General features: G+C 37.4%; 1 protein-coding gene across 2 annotated transcripts; it reads left to right on the top strand.

The window, feature by feature from the left end:
- Positions 1–6033: 6033 nt before the first annotated feature.
- Positions 6034–23056, top strand: rab11fip1b (RAB11 family interacting protein 1 (class I) b). 2 transcript variants are annotated; one of them, XM_059544980.1, is made up of 6 exons: positions 6034–6534; positions 13184–13611; positions 14795–16658; positions 18290–19582; positions 21939–22050; positions 22186–23056. In XM_059544980.1, exons 1-6 carry the CDS (start codon positions 6185–6187, stop codon positions 22390–22392), a joined length of 4254 nt encoding a protein of 1417 aa, XP_059400963.1. In that variant the 5' UTR covers positions 6034–6184; the 3' UTR covers positions 22393–23056. The 2 variants fall into 2 exon arrangements, with proteins under 2 accessions (XP_059400963.1, XP_059400964.1); XM_059544981.1 differs by lacking the exon at positions 18290–19582 and having other exon boundaries at positions 6039–6534.
- The last annotated feature ends 502 nt before the right edge of the window (positions 23057–23558 follow it).

Genomic DNA, 23558 nt, shown 5'->3' with positions numbered 1-23558 from the left:
GACTTGAGAGAGCGCGAAAAGTAATGGTCGAACACTCGAGCCTAGAAAAACAGGAAACGAGTTCCGTCTGAACGTAATAACGTGACAAATAATGACTGTAATTATGTTTTATCCATGTACTGTCTGATACAGCGAGCGAGCGGCTATTGGTATGTTTACCAGGCAGCCACGAGCGTGCACTTGACACCTTCCCGCCTTAATAAGTGCGTCAGCACCCACCTAATTGGTTATTTTCAGTTTACAAAACGTACATTTATTTTCGTAATGCTTCTTACATTTATCTGGGGTCTTCTATTTACCAGAAGCTACAATCAGCTGAGAACATTGTGTGCAGGTGTTCATAGATGGTGTTGACTCCAGACACACAGAGCCTCTATCTCTAACCTTCAGAGGAAGTTCATATAAATACACGACTGACCGCTTTAGCCTTCCTAAACACAAACCAGTGTTGCTGTTCTGAAAGGGCATTCACATTGAAAGCTTGTGACAGACAGATGGCATTTCGAGTGAATTTGACAGGTCCACTCACATGGGTGTTTTGTATGAAGGAAGAAACTTCTGGAGAACCCTGATTGTATTAAAGATGAGTTGAAGATATTTGGCATACATTTTCTTATGAACAAAATATCGAAATTGTTTAAAATAAGATTGTCTTGATGCCTTTGGTTTATGGTGTGTTAAGGAGCTGTGAGGACTTATCGTAGTGTGTTTTGTCAGGTTTGTGAAGGTAGCCGAGCAGATGATGCTGGACTGCAGGTGAGGGACACTAAACTGATGGTCAGGACACTGGAGCTATGTTGAATATAGAGAGAGGCTCAGAACAAAATGAAGACATCTGAACATGAGTTGTGGCTTCTGATTGAAAGGTCAGTCAAAGTCACCTTTATTTATATAGCGCTTTAAACAAAATACATTGCGTCAAAGCAACTGAACAACATTCATTAGGAAAACAGTGTCAATAATGCAAAATGATAAAGGCAGTTCATCATTGGATTCAGTTATGTCATCTCTGTTCAGTTAAATAGTGTCTGTGCATTTATTTGCAATCAAGTCAACGATATCGCTGTAGATGAAGTGTCCCCAACTAAGCAAGCCAGAGGCGACAGCGGCAAGGAACCGAAACAGAATGGAGAAAAAAACCCTGGGAAAAACCAGGCTCAGTTGGGGGGCCAGTTCTCCTCTGACCAGACGAAACCAGTAGTTCAATTCCAGGCTGCAGCAAAGTCAGATTGTGCAGAAGAATCATCTGTTTCCTGTGGTCTTGTCCTGGTGCTGTATCTGGGGCTCTAGTTGTCCTGGTCTTCGCTGTCTTTCAGGGCAGTAGAGGTCCTTTCTAGGTGCTGATCCACCATCTGGTCTGGATACGTACTGGATCCGGGTGACTGTAGTGACCCTCTGATCTGGACATAGACTGGATCTGGTGGCCACGGTGACCTCGGAACAAGAGAGAAACAGACAAATATTAGCATAGATGCCATTCTTCTAATGATGTAGCAAGTACATAGGGTGTTATGGGAAGTGTTTCTGGTTCCGGTTTACCTAATTAATGCAGCCTAAAAATCCTTTAACGGATTTGGATAATAAAAGCATATTAGTATGTTATGTGTAAACTCTGAATAAGTTTCTTATTATCTTACACACCTGCAAAAACTGACATCATACAGGGCTGCGGTGACCTCTTTCCAAGACTTCCTGTTAATTTGGTTAATTATTCAAACAGTTAACTGACCAGCTCTTTGTGAACATAATATTAATGTTTAATGTTGCTACAGTAAAGGCCCATTCAGTTTGTTTGAATAAAACTAGTAAAAACAATCCTGTTTTGTGTGTTGAAACTTCCTGCTGTTCTTTTCAACCCAGGACCCCTCTGTCTGGCCAAAGCAAAGCCATCAGTCCAAGAGGTTAGTGCACCAGAACCACACTGAGATGTCTTCAAACAACTTCACATGTGTTTCTCATTGTTCATTTGTTTGAGAACCCCACTGGAGAGAAACTACAGCCCAGAGCAGCTGAAGCAACACCATATGTGGAAACATGCAGTAGTAATTTTATATTTTAGTGATGTTTGGCTTGAATTCAGGTTTATACATTTAGCTTAATATCATAAAATGGACAACCTAATGTTTAAGTCTTTTAAAGGTTTTGCTGCCATCTTGTGGTCCAGTAAAAAAACAAAAAGAAGCCTAATCTGAAGAAATATTTTATAATTAAATCCCTTGTTTTATTGGCAGTGACATTTAAGTATTATTGATATAGATATATTTTTTCATTTATTTTTATATTTTGATTTTAACGTTAGATAAGGTTTTAGTAATATTGCTTACTCTTTTTAAGTTTTACATTTTAGTTTTAAACAACATTGAGAAATATTGCATTGAAAACTAGCTAAATAAAAGTGCTATTACTTCAGTTAATTTTATTTTATTTCTAGGAATTTTTATTTATTTTATGGTTTTAGTTTTAGTTAAAAAAATCAAAAATATATTTTTTTTGGTTGCAGGAGTCCACTAAAACACTTTATCTGACTGTATCCAAACAGCGGCATGCGAATCTGCCAAGAAAAAGTAATAACAGTATCATGTTTAAAATACTAATGTACTATTTTCTGTATAATTCACTTTGTAGCCATACTATAAAAATAAAATAAAAAAATCCATAGTTTGTAGTGGTTAACATTGTAGTTTTCTAAATGATAAAATGTAATTTATTCCTGTGATGTTAAAGCTGTATTTTCATCATCATTACTCCAGTCTTCAGTGTCACATGATTATGCTGAATAATGAATATGCTGATTTGGTGCTCAAGAAGCTTTACTCACTTTTATGAATTTTACAGTTATTTAATATTTGTAAGTTTTATATTAATGTCTTAGTGGAAATCTTGATACATTTTTTTCAGGAGATAAAGAAAAGCATGCATTTGAAATCAAAATCGTATGTAACATTATAAATGTTTTAATCCGTTTAATTTCTTCCAAGCATAGCCCATGCTATTTTCTCTCATTCCTGTTGAACTCACATTACTGTTTTTTTCTCTTGTCTCAGGGTAAGTTTTAATGATCTAGTTTGGAGCTATGGGCTTGCTGACCCTGCAGAGCTGATGAGAATCAGGAGAAGACCAGTTCAACCTCAGCAGTCCAGACAGTCCTACACTTTCAGAATATTGCAAGAGGGACTTTTATATTCATTCATGCATTCAAATCCCTAAAATAAATGAATTGTACAGGAAGAGCAGTCCAGCATAGTGCACTTGTGAGAGATGCGGTTACATCATTGTGTAAGAATCCTTCAATATATATACTGGTTTATTTACTATTAAAGGAAACTTGTTTTGTATTTCTTGTATTCTATATATGTCTATATATTTTGTATTGCATTTCAGCTTTAGTTAAATTAGTATACAAAGTTAAACAAAATTAAAATGGGAAATTTGCCTTGCCAACTAGGTGAAATTGAAATTTTTTAAATATTTTATTCCAGTTAATGTTTATTTTATTTCAAGTAACAAAAATATTTTTCTATAATATAACTATAATAGCATTGGTTTTGATTAAGTGTATTTCATGGTCATGTTTTTTAATGATGCTTATAAAAATGCAATTCCTTTAAAACTTTTATAATAGTTGCAAACATATAATTCCCCTAAAAATTCTGCCTTATTTTACTCGATGCAATAAAAAAGGACAAATTACCCCTCTAATTAATGAAAGTGGATGGTGTCCAGGATTATCAAAAAGGACAAAGAAAAACCATAAAAGCATAATAAAACTTCTGATAGCTTTATGTGAATAACACACTGAAATCCTGCCAAAAAATGAAAATTCTGTCATTATTCACATATAAAGTCATTCCAAAACAGCATGTTACTTTCTTTTTTCTATATAGAACACAAATGAAGATATATTTTAAAGAATGTTGGTAACTAAACAGTGTTGGTTCCTTCCCTAGTATTTTTTGTCCATACTATGGAAGTCAATGGGACCTCCAACCATTTTTTGTTACCAACATTCTTCAAAATATCTTCTGCAGAATGAATTTTAGATTTTTGGCAGTTATTTCATTATTGCATGAGTTGTAAGTCCTCTCTAGAGGGCAGTGTTTTCTCATGTTTCACTATTGCGTTCCAATAATTGAATACCTACAGTTTGTGACTGAGCTGTAGCTGCATGATGAAAATATGCTTTCAGTTAATGTCTGTAATTTTGCGAAAGAGATGACATCACTGGAATGCATCCCACAGCTATAACACAGAAAAAAAGAGTATTCCATAACATAATGTAGATGTCTATTTTTTATTTTACTGCTGTGGCATGAATAGCAATTCACCTGAGTAGCCTGCAGTCTGACCTAATTGCATTATGTAAAGGAATACAGTGACAGAGAGTTGTTAAAGGGATGTGCCCTGTTGACTTCCACTCCCCATGCAGAACTATGAAGGCCTTGAATGACAGGTTTCAGGAACAATACAAACTCACATTATCCTTATGAAGGAACATGGGGCTTGTTCACATCATATTTATTTTAAAACCTTAAATGACAATGGAGATTCATCATTAATGAATGATGGTGACTTTGTGTTAATACCTGGTGTTTTGTTTAACTGGCTGTGGAAAAACAGATTGATTCACAATTATGAATTATGAAACAAGTCAAATTTATTTCTATTGCACTTTATATAATACAGATTGTTTCAAAGGAGATTCCCAGTAATAAACAGGTGTTAATTCATTTAAGGACTTCAATTTAAGCTTTAAATAGAAGACAGTGGTATGATTCCCACAAGCATGCTTTTTTTGTCTAATCTGCCTCTGTTTTAGGTCATTTTACATATTTTTTATAAAATGGTTGGAAGTGTTTCAAGTATGTTACATTCCTCATTTCCGTTGGTTTGCTTTATATCAGAGTGACGACTGTGTTATTTGCAGAAATTACATCACAGTCTTTTTAGATTTAAAACTCTTTTGCAATAAAAGGACAAATGTGTGTTCTCTTTTTTAATGAACATTTAGAACTTGTCACTGCCAGCATGACAATTAGAGTATAATTGTAGCTTAGTGCCACAGAGCTACAGTTCTCTAATGTCTAAATTTAGTCATGGGACATTTTAATTACACATCTCTAATAAATAGTCATAATTGAAAGGAGCATCATAGAATTGCTATTATAAGGGGCAGCTGTGGTCTAATGGTTAGACAGTCGGACTAGTTACCAGAAGGTCGCTGGTTTGAGTCCCGGTGCTGGCAGGAGTTGTAGGTGGGAGGAAGTTATTGAACAGTGATCTCTTCTACTCTCTATGGCACTGAACCCCCGGGTGCTGGATCTATAGCGGCCCACTGCTCTGGGTGTGTGTTCACTTCTCACTGCTGTGTGTGTGCACTTGGATGGGTTAGATGCAGAGCACCAATTCTGAGTATGGGTAACCATAATTGGCAAATGTCATGACTTTCACTTAAAATCATTATTATTATTATTGTTATACAGGTCACTATGCACTCAGTATGTGAGTTTTAGTATTTAGGCCTTGTTATGTCAGTGAAATGTAATATGTGTGTGTATTTATGTGTATTTTTTAAGTCGGCCTCATATGTCATCTGTCCAGAACTTTTTTGGAGTTTCTGTGTACAACAGTGAGAGCAAGCTGGATTAAATTGATTATTATGTTTTAAATATGGTTATTTTTCTTACAAAAACACATCGATTGCTACAGGAGGCCTTTGTTCACCCCCTGAGCCTTGTGAGACACTTTTTTTTTAAATCGACTTTTTTTTATTTTGGTTCTTTTGGAATGAAGCACTGAAATCCCTGCTGAGTGCCATTAAACAGCTTGAAAGATCAAAGAAAATGTTTTATATAACACCGACTGGATTCGTCTGAAAGAAGAAAGTCATATACCCATAGGATACCTTGAGGGTGAGTAATTTATGGCCTGTTTTGCATATTTGGGTGAACTAACTCTTTAATCTTCCGCTCTGTTCGGTGCGTTACAGCAGGCCACGCCCACGCGCCGCTGACTGTGGGCGTGGCTTTAGAGTGACGCTCACTTGTTGCTTCACTGGATAAGGTGAAACTTTTCCAGCGAGACATTAACGGACCTTTGACACGTTGAAACTTCTCGCTGGGTAAGACAGCTCGCGCGTCCTGTTGTCTTTTCAGCCCAAACTGAAACGGGTTGGGTTTTCATAGAAATGTCTCTGGCAGAGCAAAGCCAGCAGTGGTTCCCCACCAGCGTCCAGGTAACGGTGCTTCAGGCGAGGGGTTTGCGGACCAAAGGGAAGAATGGCACTAACGACTCGTACGCCGTCATGCAGGTGGCCAAGGATAAGTTCTCCACCTCGGTGGCGGAGAAAACCGTCGCACCGGTGTGGAAAGAGGAGGCCGCGTTCGACCTGCCGCTCTTTCACCCCAGTAACGCGGAGCGCTGCACCCTACAGGTGTGTGTGATGCACCGGGCTCTGATGGGACCCGATAAAGTGCTCGGACAGGCGACCATCAACCTCCTGGAACTCCAAGACAATAAATCCCGTAATAAAACAGAGTGAGTGAAAATTATACATTATATAAACATTATATATGTATACACACACACACACACACACACACACACACAAATTGTAGCCTCATGTTTAATTTATTTATATGCAACAGTTCTGGTCCTCAAATATAAATTATATATATATATATGTTTGGCAAAACATAAAGGCCCTTCTCAAGTGCATCTGACTTTACTCAGCTTCTTATAAGAGTTTGGACACTTCTACTAGAATACTTCTGTGCTGAAAGATGGCATCACAACTTCCTTATGTGGAAAGAATGAACTGAGCTTCAAATGTTTTTGGATTTGCTCATGGTAGACCGAAAGGACCAGGCTGGTATTTTTTCCCTCAACCAGAGACGTCACAGGCCTCCACAAATGCCTCATTATTGAGTTTTTACAGATGTTTTCTTAAGGATCAGATTCCTAATGTAATTCGGAGGCAATTGTTATACGATAAAAAACAAACAAAATCAAATATCGTTTAAATTCCTCTTGTCTTCCATCTTATTTTAATGAAATTCAATTAGCTTTCCTTTGGAATGTTTGTTAAAGGTCAGTGCAAATCTGTTTGACTGGATCGGGTGGTTATTCCATCTCACTGTAATCCAGGATCACACAGTCTACATTATTCACAGACTTCATGAATAAATTAGTTTACTTCTAGACATCATTGTAACATCAGTGTTATGTTCCCCTCTCAGTAAGCAAAGTTTTTTTTCGACTACAATTTACAAAGTATCACATAAATCCTTCAAAGCATTCTGACCTTGGTTTTGAAGAGCTTGTGTTTCTTCACCTGCTCTCTGAATGACTTCCATTGTTTGCTTGTAAATGCTCAGAGTTTTTTATTAGAACCTGCCTGGTCATTTTCATTTCAAAGATCTAATTCAGTCTCATGCACAAAGACAGCCAGTGCTTGTCTGGCCTTCTGCCGAATAATTATTTTTACTCTACAAGTTTAGCTTATAGAGTAGAATGACGGTTGAGTCAGAATGAAAGCTGTTTTCTAATGAACTAGGCCACTAGAGAGCTCAGCTCCTGGGTTTTTTTTTTTTTTGGGTCTGACTGAGACATTTCTTGTTGTCAAGTGATAGAGCCTATTATGCTAAGTAAGTCATATCTTGTGCTGTAACCGTGTGGGCTGCTGGTCTCCAGGGTCAGAGGAACCGGAAACTGATTCAAGGCTCTTTAAGTAAGCCGACTCTCATATGAAACTGGACCTCTGTGTTTCTTAGAAAAAGAATCGGCAGTTCTGATGGTGATTTTTGAAGTGTGATCTCGCCGGGGGTGTGTGTAAGATTGACAGTCTTGTGGTTGACATCACCAGGGTTTTATCACTAGAAGAGATCACTTTAATGTGATGTCACTCTTTTTACGTTAGGAGCAGCTTGGTCATTTGAACCAATCTTTCAATTTTCATTTTGTTACCACCATTCACTTTTATTGTAGCCTAAGTGTAACCCATATTAGTGTGTGTGTGTGTGTGTGTATGTGTGTGTTTGTTTTGTTTGTGGTAATCAGTCAACATTATGCCACATCGATTAAGCTTCTGTTGAACTCAGAGTATTGTTCTAATTTCCATGGAGCCGATTCATTCTTTCTGCATTGGATGAATCAGAAGACTAATTACTTCCTGTTCTTCTCCTATATTGTCGTCAATTTCCCTGATCTTCATATCAGTATTTTCTCATTTCTATTGCTCCCAGAACTAGTTCCTGGTTCTTTTACCGTAACCAATTGAAATTGTAATTTATCTAAAAATAAATTCTTGTAATTAATAATATTTCGTGTTACAGTGTTGCTTTGTGAAGTTCAAAAGGTCAGGGTCACAGTGAGTAAAAAAAAAAAGAATTAATACTTTTATTTGGCAAAAGTGCATTAAATTGATCAAAAATGACAGTTAAGACATTTATGATATATAATTTCAAATTAATGCTCTTCTTTCTCTATTCATCAAAGAAACCTGAAAATAGTATAATGGTAATATTACTAAGCTCAGCTTAGTTTTCAGTTTTCAGCTTTGATAAGAAGAAATGTTTCTTTACAAGTTTCTGAAGGATCATGTGACACTGAAGACTAGAGTAATGATGCTGAAAATTCAGCTTTGTATCACAGGAATAAAATATTAAAATAGAAAACAGTTATTTTAAATTGTAATTATATATAAAATAAAATATTAAAACATAGCTATTTTCCCTATATTCTTGATCAAATAACAGTTATTTTAAATTGTAATAATGTATAAAATAATATATATAGTTTTTACCATATTTTTTATCGAATAAATGCAGCCTTGTTAAACACAAGAGACTCCTTTTTAAAGACATAAAACAATCTTACATATCCCAAACTATTGAACAGTATAGTGTATTCATATTAACAACCCTCAGAACCTTAATATTAGATTTGTGCATTTAACTCACACCCCTTTGTGCACTTTTTTTTCTTCCACTCAAATTTCCTCTGTTATATTGTGCAGTCATTTAAACAAAACCGTATTTTGGAGAAGGTTAAATATCTAACATCCCTTTTCTGGCGTCTGATTGTTCTGTTTGTGCCCCAGTTCTCTCTTAGGCTTTGACGTACGTGACATGCATTGCCTGATAACTCCATTTCTCTTAGCATGGCATAAAGTCAAGGCTTGTCAACTGCTTCAGACTTCAAAGTCGAGAAAACACTTTCTCTCTCTCAGTCACACATACAGAGGACGCTTCAGAGGATGTGCCTAAAATATGCTAAACGCCTCATGCTAATACAGAAGAGATTGATCGAGCGTGACCTTGTGCTGATACGTTATCAGGAGCTCTTTCCTGATTCGAGGCAGAATGGGAGCATGTCACCTGTCTGCTCTGAACCATCAACCAACAAAGTTTACATTATATAGTGTTAAATCCAACGTCTTTTATATCAGCAGAAACAATTCAATATTATGTGAACTTGAATATTGAATCCTTCATGTTATCAAAAGTAATGTTCTGGCAGCTGGAAGAATCAACAAAATCCCATGTTGTTATGTCACATGATAGAAATGCGTCCAATTATCTAAACTTCACACATATTTTGTTGAATATCTTACAGCAACTGAATTGAAACTCTATAAGGTTGAGCTTAAGAAAGGTTCCTGCGCTGCTGTGTGTGATAAAACAGTCCTGTCACATAACACACTTATCAGTGCGCTGGCACATGCAGGAAGTTAAGCTGCTGAGAGACACATTGGAACAATGAAACATCCAGTGCTGATTCATCTGATGCTGCCTTCACTTCCTGTCAGGGAACCGCTGTTATTGAGGATCTTACAAGGCGAAACAGATGAGTTTTAAGAACTTTGCTTATTAAAGTCTTCTTTTTTTATCTAACTGACACTTTCTACTAATATGGTACAAAATAAGGCCTAACATAATTTTTTTCCTTTCTTTCCAATAAATAGAAGCATTTAAGCAGACTTTTAATAAAAATAAATAAATAAATAAAAAGCAGATGTTCATGATAGGGTAATATTTTGTATATAAAGGCTTGTCAAGCTTGTCTAAAACTCCTCTCAAACCCGGCAACACCCTGTTGCAACTTCCCTCCTCTGACCAGAACTGCAATGTAACTTCTGAGTGACATCACAGCAGAAGCTGCTTGTTTGCATCAGTGAATTTCCACGGGTTTGAGGTGTTGTCCGAACACGTCATGTCAAATGAACACCCCCCCCCCCCCCCCCCCCCCCCCCTGCAGGGCTATTTCTCTTGTCATTGTGTAATTAGCAAAAGAAAAAAAAATGTGGTTTAACAGCTTTAATTGTTGGAAGGCATAATTGCGCTTATGGTTCACTCCTTCCAGGATTTGATTCAGCAACTTTCAGGTTACCAGCCCTTTAACCACTTCTATTTTACACACTGATTGCAGTTATTCAGACTCAGTTTAATGGTTAGTAAAGTCTAAAAACTCTACCATGTCGAATTGTAGATTGTTTGAATGTAATTGTTCAAATGTGGTCAAGCATCATATTCAAAGCCTGGTGATTAAAATATTTAGAGAATTTTCAATAATATTCTTTTGGCTATATATGTATATGTATATGTATATGTATATATATATATACATACACAGTACAGACCAAAAGTTTGGACACTCCTTTTCATTCAAAGAGTTTTCTTTATTTTCATGACTATGAAAATTGTAGATTCGCACTGAAGGCATCAAAACTATGAATTAACACATGTGGAATTATATATGGAATTATATACATAACAAAAAAGTGTGAAAAAACTGAAAATATGTCATATTGTAGGTTCTTCAAAGTAGCCACCTTTTGCTTTGATTACTGCTTTGCACACTCTTGGCATTCTCTTGATGAGCTTCAAGAGGTAGTCACCTGAAATGGTCTTCCAACAGTCTTGAAGGAGTTCCCCGAGAGATGCTTAGCACTTGTTGGCCCTTTTGCCTTCTGTCTGCGGTCCAGCTCACCCCTAAACCATCTCGATTGGGTTCAGGTCCGGTGACTGTGGAGGCCAGGTCATCTGGTGCAGCACCCCATCACTCTCCTTCTTGGTCAAATAGCCCTTGATGCCTTCAGTGTGACTCATAGTCATAAGAGGGATCATACAAAATGCATGTTATTTCTTATTTAGTACTGACCTGAGTAAGATATTTCAGATACTGTAAAAGATGTTTACATATAGTCCACAAGAGAAAATCATAGTTGAATGTATGAAAATGACCTTGTTTATAAGTTTACATATGCTTGATTCTTTCGTTTTTTGTGCGTGTGATAGTTGTTCATGAGTCCCTTGTTATTTAGGTACAATAATTAACATTTTGGAGTTTATGTAAATGTTTATGTAAAATTTTGACCACATAGGTGAATATGGCTGTTTATATATTTTAAGTTGGTGCATAAAAACCATTAGGTTCTTTGTTAATTTAGTGCAAAACAATACTTTTATTGCTTCTTGTTTCACTTCTGCTTAGCAGCATTAAAGGTCTGTTATGATCTCTTTGAAAAAAGCCATTGCAGAGAAAATAAATATTACAGACGAAATTGAGTTGCTTTTTGCTGTATTGTTTATCTCCGCTAGTTAGTTTGTTATTCTCTGACGTAATATGTGCCTTGTAATGGTGCTAAATGTTATTGAGGCGTAGACGGGCAGCAGGAATCATTCGCTAATTGTCCCAGGGTGTGTTGCTATATTTAGCTTTAGACTCATTGCAGTATTATTTAGCAGACAGCCACAAAGTCATTTAAACACAAGCCCAACATGTTATTTTCTCTGTAGCATTAGCACTGCATTACTCACTGTGTCCAGAGCACTTTCTGTCAGCATAAACACTGAAGTAGCAGCTTCTGTTGAAGGGACTGGTTGAGAAACAAGACTGTTAATGGTTACTGTATTGAGATTTTCTAGGTTCTGATATGTCAAGCTTAAGAAGAAAACAAGACCGTTGTATCTCAACATTTTTCGATACTCAAATATATCACTAATATTTTTTGTTTAGCTATGTATCACATTTTATATTTTATATTTTTTTAGATTTAATGGATTTTAATTTCTACTGGCACTCATTCAAGCCTTTTGTCCTTTGTCCTACTAAGTAGATGTGTGTTTTAGACCCTGAAGTTGTTGTTATTCTCTAGTGTCCTTGAGACTTGATCATTAAAGCGCAGGGTATTCTGGTTTATAACCGTGGAGTAATGTCAACAATCACGTGAAACTGCAGAGTTAGGATCTTGTGTTGTTTTAATTAAATTTAATTTTATCTCCAAGCCGTTATGTCAGGCACATTATGCCATTTTTTTTTTTCTGCAATTCTTAAAGTCTAGTTTGAAACAAGTTTGGCTTATAAGGTTTTAGTGAATTTCCATTTATCCCTCTCAAACCTGACCCTAATCTGCCAATTTGTGTTTTCTGCCCCGGGTGTCAGTATTGTGGCATTCTCAAAATTGCCTTTCTAAGCCACCCACTCCATTCTCGCAGCCAAACGCTACTGCAAACATAAGTTTCCATGAAATGAGTCCTGCATGGAGTTACCGCACCCTTTTGTCCTCATCTTATTCCTCTTCCATTTTTTATGGATTTAAGTTTGTTGTTCCTTACAGGCATGTTAGCCCGACAGTCATTTCCTACAACATTTAGCTGGAAAACAACATGATACATCTCTCTCTGTAGCTAAGAAACAGCTTGCTGAAGGCTGCGAGTTATATTTTGGCCTTTTTAGATTGATGGACCTATTTTATTGATGTCTAAAGGGAAAATGTGTGTTTTTCTCTCATTCATTCGAGTCTCCCCCCCCCCCCCCCACACAGTGGATGTTTGTTTTAGAACATGAAGTCATTGTTCTCCAATAGTGTCCCTGAGTTATGATAAGGCCGTGTCGCGGTCATTGAACCGTCATGTGCTGTTCTGGTTTATAGCCGTTGAGGAATGTCAACAATCCTGTGAAACTATTTACTTGGACTTTGGGATCCCATGGCTTTGAGCGCACAACAACCTTGTCATTATTGCAGTTCTAACCAATTTTGCAAAGTGTAACTACATGTCACAACATAATCTCATATCTTTTATCTCGGTTTTGCCTCTGGCTTTCTTTTCTTTGATGAGGGAGGTGCTTAGGGAAACTCAAAATGCTTGAAACTAAACATCCTGTGCTATTTGCTTTCATACAGATGGTTCAAATTGATGGGCAAGACGGGGAAGGCTGATAAAGACAGGGGTGAGGTACTCCTAGACATTCAGTTTATGAAGAACAACATGACGGCCAGCATGTACGACCTCTCCGGGCAGGACAAGTCACGCTCACGGCTTGGGAAGCTTAAAGATAAGCTGAAAGGGAAAAAGAAAGATGGGATGTCGGATTCTGCTTCTGCCATTGTGCCTTCAGTCAGCCAGGTACTGACTGACAGCGAGGGAGAAGAAGAACCTGACTCCACACCTGGAGCCAAAAAGAAGAATAAACTCAAATCTCTTTTCAAACCCAAGCCCTCTCTGCAGCGTAACATTTCCCAGTCCATGTCCACGCTCGCCACCCTGCCTGAAAAAGACTCGGCCATCAGTCTGAGCAGATCTTCTGGCCTAAATGTAGAGTCTCCTGAAGGTATCACAACACTATTTATTGCTGTAATATTTTCAATATTAGGGATAGATGATATGTTGGCTACCATATTGTTCCTGCAGGTCAATCAATACACTATGATGCTAGTGATGCCAAAGTCCTGGGTTTGAGCACCAGAGAAATCGTGAACTAATAAATATATGTATATATAAATATATCTGCTAAATGCAATGTAAATATTGAAACCTTCTGATATTAATTATACTGGTTTAGTCTGATTTGGCTGAAGTTGGAATCATATTTATTAATTTAAAATGTAAAACACGAACATTTGCCCACGACACTTAAAATAAAAAAAAATAAAAGGCTCGTCCCAGTAAGCTGAGAATTGATTATCATGTTATGTCTGATAACTGATAAATGGCTGGTATTTTGTATATATAAATTAAAAATAAATCACTAATACGCAAAATTCATATTTAAAGTGAATTTTAGCATCACAAAATTATAAAGTATAGTATGAGAAATAGATATTTATTTTGAGCTTAATTTTTATATTATATATGACAATGTTATTAAATTTATTGGTATTTTCAAAAATTCATTTTAAGCAGGGTTATTATAGTAAACTTAAACAATTAAAAAAGATTTAAAATAAAAACAACTATCTGAAATAAAATAAAATAATTTTATATATAGAAAATATAAAAGGCCAGTCGCCAAGGCAATATTTCTATTTTTTGTTTATTTATTTTTTACTTTATGGCTGAAATAACTTAACTGAAATAAAAATAAATAAATAAATAATAAACAAAACAAAAAAAAAACAAAACAAAAAAAAAGATTTGTACCAAAAACAGATTTGTACCAAAACACAATTACTAAATTACAAAATTGCTAAAACATATTAAAATAAAATAAAACCTTATTCAAAACATAATAGTATCTCAGTTATACTAAAATAACACTGATTTTAAGTTAGTATTAGATGATGATAAAGGTAGTCTATACTGTATGTAAAAATTAAATATCCCATACCAACTAATAAATTGCTAATAAACCACACAAATCTCCAGAAATGTAAACGGATAATCACTATAGTACCCATATATTGTGCATCCCTACATAATTAGCAGAAGGTAGGGTCTGCCAAAACTGATAACTGGTGCAAAATTTCAAAAGTGTAGTATTATTGTAATTTCCTCTCTTTTTTTTATCTTCAAAGGCAAAAAGAAATTTAAATTTCTGAAGCACAAGCGGACCGAAAGCTCTGACAGCAAGGTTTCCCAGGGCACCGGCTCTCTTGGACTGGGCATGGTGCAGAGCAACGTGTGCATCAACGGCAGTCACGTCTACACAGAAGAACCAGAGAGCAGAGGATCCAGGGCTGGTTCCACCTTCAGCCTGAACAGCTCAGGCCACGGATCCATGGAGGACCTGCGCAGAGGTCATGACAGGAAAACCTCCAGTACCTCAGAGGAAGAAAGAAAGAGGATAGAGAAGGAAGAGGAAATGAAACAGATTGAGGAAAAAAAGAGATTGGAGAGGGAAGAGGAGAGGAAAAGATTAGAAAGAGAGGAAGAGGAGAGGAAAAGGATTGAGAGAGAGGAAGAAAGAAAGAGGATAGAGAAGGAAGAGGAGCGGAAACTGATTGAAAGAGAGGAGGAAAGAAAGAGGATAGCAAGGGAAGAGGAGAGGAAACAGATGGAGAGAGAGGAGGAAAGAAAGAGGATAGAAAGGGAAGAGGAGAGGAAACGGTTTGAGGGAAAAAAGAGATTGGAAAGGGAAGAGGAGAGGAAACATTTGGAAAGAGAGGAAGAGGAGAGGAAAAGGATTGAGAGAGACGAGGAAAGAAAGAGGATAGAAAGGGAAGAGGAGATGAAACAGATTGAGGAAAAAAAGAGATTGGAGAAGGAAGAGGAGAGGAAAAGGATTGAGAGAGAGGAAGAAAGAAAGAGGATAGAGAAGGAAGAGGAGCGGAAACTGATTGAAAGAGAGGAGGAAAGAAAGAGGATAGAAAGGGAAGAGGAGATGAAACAGATTGAGGAAAAAAAGAGATTGGAGAAGGAAGAGGAGAGGAAAAGGATTGAGAGAGAGGAAGAAAGAAAGAGGATAGAGAAGGAAGAGGAGCGGAAACTGATTGAAAGAGAGGAGGAAAGAAAGAGGATAGAGAGGGAAGAGGAGATGAAACGGATTGAGGAAAAAAAGAGATTGGAGAGGGAAGAGGAGATGAAACGGTTGGAAAGAGAGGAAGAGGAGAGGAAAAGGATTGAAAGAGAGGAGGAAATAAAGAGGATAGAGAGAGAAGAGGAGAGGAAACAGGAAGAGGAAAGGAGAAGAATTGAGGCAGAGGATAGAGAAAGAAAAAGGCTTGAGCAGGAAGAAATGATCAGAATAAAGAACAAACAGGAAGAGGAAAGGAGAGCTGAGGAGGAGAGGATCAAAGAGGAGAAAAGGAATAGAATGGAGGAAGAGGAAAAGGCTAGGAAGGAAGAAGAACAGAGGAGAATGGAGGAAGAGAGACTTGAGAATGAAAAGTTGCGGAAAGAAGAAGAGACAAGAATGATCGAGATGCAAAGAAGACGCACTGAAGAAGAGGAAAGACTACAAAAGGAAAAGGAAAAGTTGGAAGCAGAGGAAAAGAGGAAAAGGATAGAGGAAGAAGAGAGAAGACTGTCTGAGCAGAAAGAAAGAAGAGCAAAAGAAAGGTTACATTTGGAAAAAGAGAAGCTGGAGCTTGAGAACAAGAAAATGGAAGAAAGGATGAGAGAGGAGCAGGCGCGAAAAAAGGCTGAGGAAGAGGAGGAGAAGAGGAAGCTGAAAGAGAAAGCAGACCAGGAGAGAATCAGGCAAGAGAAAGTAGAAATGGAGAGACAGAAGGAAGAGAAAGAACAGCGGCCTGTGGTGAAACCCAGGAGTGCTCGACTGAATAAGAGTAAAAAAGCCCCTGATGAGATTAACCCGGACTACATCCCATCTGCCAATCCCTTTGAAGATCCTCTCTCATTCGATGAGAGTTACACCAATCCCACAGTTTCTCAAACTGAAGCCCTCAATCAGTCCACCAAAGTCTCTGCAGTCAAGCCAAGGTCAGTGTCTTTCCTGAAATCTCAGAAGTTTGTGTTTTTAAATTACATCCATTTGGCCTCATTCATGAAACATAAACTATTTTTAATGTAAATTGTAAGTGAAACTAGCTGTTGGCTAAGAATGGAAAAAAATGCATGTGTTACATGAATTAGGCCCCAAAACACAACATGGCAACTTGTTAATTTATCTGTTCTCAATGAAAGCCAAATGCTGTGTGAGGTGTTAAAATCAGCCACTCGGAACATCTTTTGATATTTAATATACAGCATGGCTACGTGGGTCAGATTTTGGGCAATTGGGATGTCACTGTGGGCCACTTAAAAAAAAAAATCTGTATATAAACAAGCACACTTGACCAGTCATTTGAATGCTTTTATCTTCAGTGTACCAATCAGAACCAAAAGGAAACACTTCTTTTTCATGAAGTTTGTGGCTTGACAGACATTCGGCTGACTCTAAACCTCTTTGCAACTCTTAAGAACTCTCAACGTTCTTCATACTGTAACTCATACTTTCATCATTTCTCAAAGCTGTTTCAAATCATTCTCCAAATGTCTGCTTTTTTACCAATTCTGCTGGAAGGCAAATCCATGACCCATGATCACAGCTTGAATATTAAAGGCATGGAACTGTCTCTCAGTGTTTCTGTAGTATGCTTAGACTAACTCTGTTTCAGTGCGGTAGCGCCCATAACACCATGCTTTCATGATTAACGCCATCATGTAAGAACATTTGACACTATAATGAAATATGCAGTAGACTGTGTGTGTTGGTATGAGTGCGTGTCTGTACAAGTCCAAAAAAACATCTGACATGAAATTCTGTTCTTTTGAAACGTTTTCAAGGACTCAAAGTAAGGATAATTCACATTAACATTTTGTTTTTCTCAAAATATTTTCTGAAGATTATTATCATGCGACTAATCTGAGTAACTCTTAACCAAATATGAATGAAGAGTCTTTCTTACCATGGTCTTATCTGTTTATTTCTGCTGAGATGCATTAATGCTGACAGTTATTTATAAGGTCTCTAACCTTCATTGTGTTAGTGCTTGTGTGGTACTTGATTGAGCTCTAACCCAGGGGAAACTGGAGAAATCTGTTTCCCTGGAAAACAGCTGATCAGGCAGTTCCTTTTCTCTGACTCATGCAATTGAGGGCTTCATTAAACAGTTCTGGAATGTGTAGGAGACTGGAGAGCAAATGGCATGATTTGTGGGTGGCTCTTTAAATTTAAACCAATTATCTCTTTAAGGCAGCAGTTAAAGTAGGGAAGTTTTTTACACGTTTCTCTCAGAAATCTTTATTGCTTGAAAGTAATAAATGTCCATCAACTTAATCCAGACAGTTTGGAATGACATGAGGATGAGTAAATGATGACAGAATTTAAATTTTGATGTTAACTATCCCTTTAAAAAGTTTATGGATATTGATAACATTTGCTCAATAACACAGGAGCATGTTTTATGAAAGTAAACGGTCAGTTTTAATGACTTAAAGTGTCCTTTCAGTGGTTTTCATGGTTGTTGACCAAAGCGAAGTGGCTTTAACTTGCTTGCCAATTTATTTCGATATTTAGCAGATGTGTTTGATTGAGTTTAATGTTCCCTTTCATTATCCTGTTTCTTCAGTTATTCTGTTTCTGGAATCTTCTTTTCGCAAGCATCTATCCCAAACACCAATCCATTCTTAGATGACTCTGATGTTGATAGTGGAAACACTGAGAAAGTTGTTAATTTCGGAGACACCGCAGAAAGGTCAGATAAAAAACGACGTGCACCAATGCCTCCCCTGAACAAGACGCAGATGGGAAAAACAGACATCCCTCCAAGAGCACCACCAATTCCTGAAGCCACACAAGCTTTTCTATCTAGAGGATCTGAGGGCGATGGAGACTCGGATTCCTGCAGTTTACAACGGGACAAACGTCCTGCACCTTTACCACCAAAGAACAAGCAAGAAGTGCAAAATGGACATGCAGTCCAATCTACTACACCTCTTCATACCGGAGAACAGAGAACCACTAGATTCCAGGAAAAAGACCAGACTAATAAAATGCGACCAGTTTTGCAAGATGAGTCTAGGACCTCTGATACAGTCAACTCTGGGAACACCAGTTTAACAAATCTTAGCCAGGGTCATCCCAGTAACAGACAAGAAACCAACCCTTTTATATTTACTGAGGTCAAAACAACTAAACACAACAAGGGACCAGCTCCAAAGCCTTTATTACAGTCAAAATGTTGCAAGACATCTGCATCTGAAACAGAACCCAACAACCTAGCAATAAGTAATTTCCATTTGACTGGACACGAAACCATTGCTGCCTCAATCTCTTGCATTGATCAACTAGATGAGTCGACTGACAAGCTTGATGATCTTCTTGCATCTGAAGAGCCTTCTACAAAACCCGAGCCTGTGCACTCTGATGACCTTTCCTCAATAGATTTACCAGCAAAGTATAAACTAGTCTGTCTTGGAGAAGACGCACCTTCTAGGTCTGATCCACTCATTGGAAAGGTTCTCTGCAATGTGAATGATCCTAAGAATACTGAAAATGTTTTGCTTGAGAGTGGTATGTTCAAAAAGAAGAGTTGGGCCCCATTGCCTCCTGCCAAATTAGCATCCGGCCAGCAACCAGAAGCTGCATTGAACTCAACTAGTCAACCCAACATACAAGATCAAGACAAGTCACTAACTATTAATAGTAGCAAGTCAACTTCTTGTTTTACTGAATCCCTGGTGAAGTCATCTTCAACCTCCAGTCAAGTTCTCCCTCTTCTGAGAATGGAAGCAAGTCATGGGTCAGGGCAGCGGCCTCTCCCGCCTGTCCGAGTGTCACCTATTGAAGTTCAGCCCCTCACTGGGCAGAAAAATGGGAGTGAAAGTGAGAGAGCAGGTGATCCTGCCTTCAAACCCTGCAGGTGAGGCCATGCATTGAACTTCTACAGACCCTTAGATGTAGTAGCAGAAGTTGACGGTAGGTTGCTGTTAGCTTTCCAGTAGTAGTTCTTGAATTTTTAGAGGTTGTAAAAGTTTTAAGTAATCCTCTTGCAGTATCCATTTCCCAAACGTCTTCCTTTTTACCAATTCCACTGAAAGGCATATCCATGACCTGTATTCACAGGCTAAATAATAAAGGCTCTCTTAGTGTTTCTGTAGTATTCTAAGGCCAAAGTATACTTGGAATGGACAAGGAAGGTAAAATGTTGAGACTGAAGAGTCCACTATGTAGTACTGTGCATATGTTTAACTCGTTCATCCACAGTTGAACACACTTCATAGCAGTAGCAAAGTAGCAGTTGCCCGTAGGTTCCTGTTAGAATAACTGTGAAGTGTTCCTGTTGATTTTGTCATTTTGAATCACTCATTTTCCGTGGACAGTGGTTTAAGAATGATCTGAAAAGTAGGGAAAATTTATTAAACTCACCAACTTTGGTCATAAATATTAATTACATGACATGATGTTCATCTAGATCTACAACCTCAGTAGTGTTCAATCCTGCTCCTGGAGGGCCACTGTTCTGCAGAGTTTGGCTTCAACTTTCCCATACACACCATTTCTCAAAAGCATTGTAGGATAAAGTAAATTGTTGAAACCACTGGTACCAATGGTCAGTGCAGTCTATTTGGCCTGGATTTCTATTAGGGCTGTGCGATATGAACAAAAAAAATCTATAGCGATTTCATCAATTTTGCGATTTCGATTTTAATTATGATTTTGACACAGACTTTACAGTCATAAATGTATTCAGTATAAATTGGAAACATTTTTCCAAAAGAAAACCAATTAGAGCTTTATCAAAAAGTTGTAACATGTCTCTAGAACAGACATAAGTCCAAAAAATCACTAAGTAAAGCTGTGACAAAATGTCTAGGCATATAGCAAAAAATAAATAAATAAATCCCGTGTCCAGGGAATTTTTTTTTCTTTTTTGCCATGTAATGGTCATCGAGCTTAATGTAGCGGTGCCTCAGGTGTTCAAATATATTTGTTATACATTATACAGGTTCACACGTACTCCGTTTGCAGTGCATATACAGTATGTGTATGCGGTGCAGAAGCAGCTGCGAGAGTGCATTATTGTAATGCGAAAGCACATTAAAATAATGCGCAAGAGCGAATCTCTCCGCTCGCATGCAGATTTTCTTTGTCACAAAACCAGACACGCATGCTCCGATACATGCTGCTCTGGCCCGGAAAAAGTGCGCGCACTTAAAATGTGTCTCTCATCTAGCTAAAACTGTGTTCTGTGCACTCTCTCTATGCTCATGTGATTGATATAAAATATTTTAGCACCTTTCTATTTCTAACCTTTTCTGTTCACATCTTTCATATCTTTTACCACATGCAGTGTGAACGCTCTGATCCGTTAACATGGGCTCTGAAAAAAATACCCACCACAGAAAGTGTGTGTGAACCTGGAGTTACGTAGGCATATGCCCAGTCTGTTCTATTCTCGCGCTCCATTTAGGCACGCTGCATTCTGATTGGATTAGATAGCATACTGCGGGAGGTCGGGGTCGTGGAAAATCGTGCTATAAAGTGATTTAGAAATCGCCCACACCCAAATCGTGATTTTATGACAATTTCAATTAATCGCACAGCCCTAGCTTCTATCAATATTGGACACCTTAATTTACTGGTTAGCTGTTTTAATTAGAAGAATTTGACTGCTGTCCTGTCTTAATTGTTACTTACTACTTATGAGATTGATTAAAAGAATAAAAGGTAGGGTCGTATAAGTTTCAGTGGTTGTTATGTCACAACTTGTGACCACCAGTTCATGTAATGTATTGCTTGATTGTTCATGAACATACGTGCATCTGTTTACGTTGTATTACACAATGGACCCTAGATTACTCATTGTTGGGACTTTCCACATAACTGTTCTTTCTGAAGAACATGGTTTGCAATGGTTTAAACTTGTCTTTTCAGAGTTTCAGATCGTATAGATGGGGTGTTTAATTTCCCAGTGTGAACATTTTGATTTTTCCATTAATTCTGAAACCATTATCCGATAATTGAAAACCACAGATATGAATACTTTCATTTTTGAAAATAAAGGCATCAATTTTCCCTCCAATGTTCTTTGAAGTCCAAAAATTTAGGACAGGATGTATTCGTCACCCTTTCTCTCTCTCTCATTTTTTTTTTTTTAAGAAAGGATTATATCAAAATTATGTCTTCTGGCAGAGTTCTGCGATTGACTGCTTTGTATTCCACCCTTGAAATCCCGGATCTGCCTTGAAGTCTTATACAGCTCTTTCTCTTTTCAGGCCCCATGCAGTGAAACCCCTGAGCACCACTGACAAGCAACCAGACCTCAGAGAGACCCAAGAAGGTTCCAGATCTGCTAAAATTACAGATGGCATACAAGTCAAGATGAAGGTAGCGTGAGCTTTCTTTTTTTCTTAAAGTAATGTGTAGCCATTTACTATGTTTTGAATCAAAATATGTCTCTTTAAGATGTTATTCCTGTCAGCTGACTTTTAAGCATGCTGTTTGTGTTCAACTATCTTTCAGGCCCCAGAGACTAAAGGGAATGGGCCGTACTCCCAGCTAACCTATGAAGAACTCATTAACTTGTTGGAAAAGCAGAAGCAGCAGCTTTCTCAGAAGGATGCTAAGATTGGGGAACTGGAGCTTTATATAGACAATCTTCTGGTGCGTGTCATGGAGGATAGCCCCAACATCTTAATGTCCTTGAGCTCCATGAAGAAGTCAGTTTGAGTACTTTTGTAGCAGACTGGTATGTCTTTAATCTGCACTGCAATCACAAATATGGGATGAACAACAGTACAAGGTTGTGGGTAAATCACAGAGGCTTTCACTAAAGCCAGTAGCTATAACTGCACACACACACTAGTGCGCTGAAGATCAGGGTGTATACCTGATGTCTTGGACACAATGGTGACGACATGAATGTTTGTTGTTTGGCTTACTTCAGATCCACCTAACCATGTGACTGATGCATTCTTGTACATGTTGAAATAAATCATGTTAAGTATTATCTCCAAAGGTTTTTACGCTCCATTTTTTTTCCTATTTGAATTAGTGTTATATACATCATCTATTCAATATTTTGGTCAAAGCGTTCGATGGACGCAACCCACGTGTTATATAATTGAACAAAATAGCACTACATATATTCTTAATTTTTTTTTTATATGTATTACAAAGCTGTAAAATATTTTGTAGACAGATCTCTGTATTAATACATTGTTTCCTTTTCAATTAAGCACTTTAAAATAATCAGTTCATCTATAAATAAAGAAGGCTATGTGATCATTTGTATGTTATGCCTTTTGTCATGTCAACTGAAAGCTTTATTATTCTCTGCTTTTGAAATAAAGAATGTCACAGGCGTGGCTCTACAAAGGCCAGCGTCACAACATTGCGTCTGTGTGTATTTTTCAGTATATAAGTTAAGCTTTTAAGCATTATTCTTTAAACAAGCATTAAGGGAATGTCAGACGCTGCGTATGCAGGCTGTCTTCTCAGCCTTCCTGACAATGTTTACATGCTGCTGTCCTTGTAAGATTGAGGAAGGATTGAAAAAAAAAAAAAAACATTAACACAATGAAATTGACCATGGTGTCAGTTTCTTATCACTTGGAGGTTATAGCCTCCACTGTCATAATGAAAGGATTAAATGTGGAAGCTTCACGGTTTGAAGGAGACCCCATATTAATTGTTATGGGGTTTACATAAGTAACAATACCTAGTTAGTCTCATGATATTTTTGGGGTGGAAAATATCATGGTAACTGTAGTTTCCACTAATATACACAGTTGTATTGTGTTGTTTATCTTAGTTATTTTATAAAACATTTTTGTGGACACTATGGTTCACATGGGAACTTGTCTTTAACTAACAATAAAACATTTCCAACTACA

The sequence above is a fragment of the Carassius carassius genome, chromosome 49, assembly GCF_963082965.1.
Source record: "Carassius carassius chromosome 49, fCarCar2.1, whole genome shotgun sequence".
In the NCBI taxonomy this organism is placed as follows: domain Eukaryota; kingdom Metazoa; phylum Chordata; class Actinopteri; order Cypriniformes; family Cyprinidae; genus Carassius; species Carassius carassius.
The sequence above is the reverse complement of the archived record's forward strand: the minus strand, read 5'-3'. Positions and strand labels throughout refer to the sequence as shown.

What these genes read in the sequence shown, in the direction of transcription:
- rab11fip1b (XM_059544980.1), top strand. Translation starts at nt 6,185, where the DNA reads ATGTCTCTGGCAGAGCAAAGCCAGCAGTGGTTCCCCACCAGCGTCCAG. An exon ending in CCTGCCTTCAAACCCTGCAG is followed by an intron (nt 19,583 to 21,938) that starts GTGAGGCCATGC and finishes TTCTCTTTTCAG; the next exon opens with GCCCCATGCAGTGAAACCCC. An exon ending in GCATACAAGTCAAGATGAAG is followed by an intron (nt 22,051 to 22,185) that starts GTAGCGTGAGCT and finishes ACTATCTTTCAG; the next exon opens with GCCCCAGAGACTAAAGGGAA.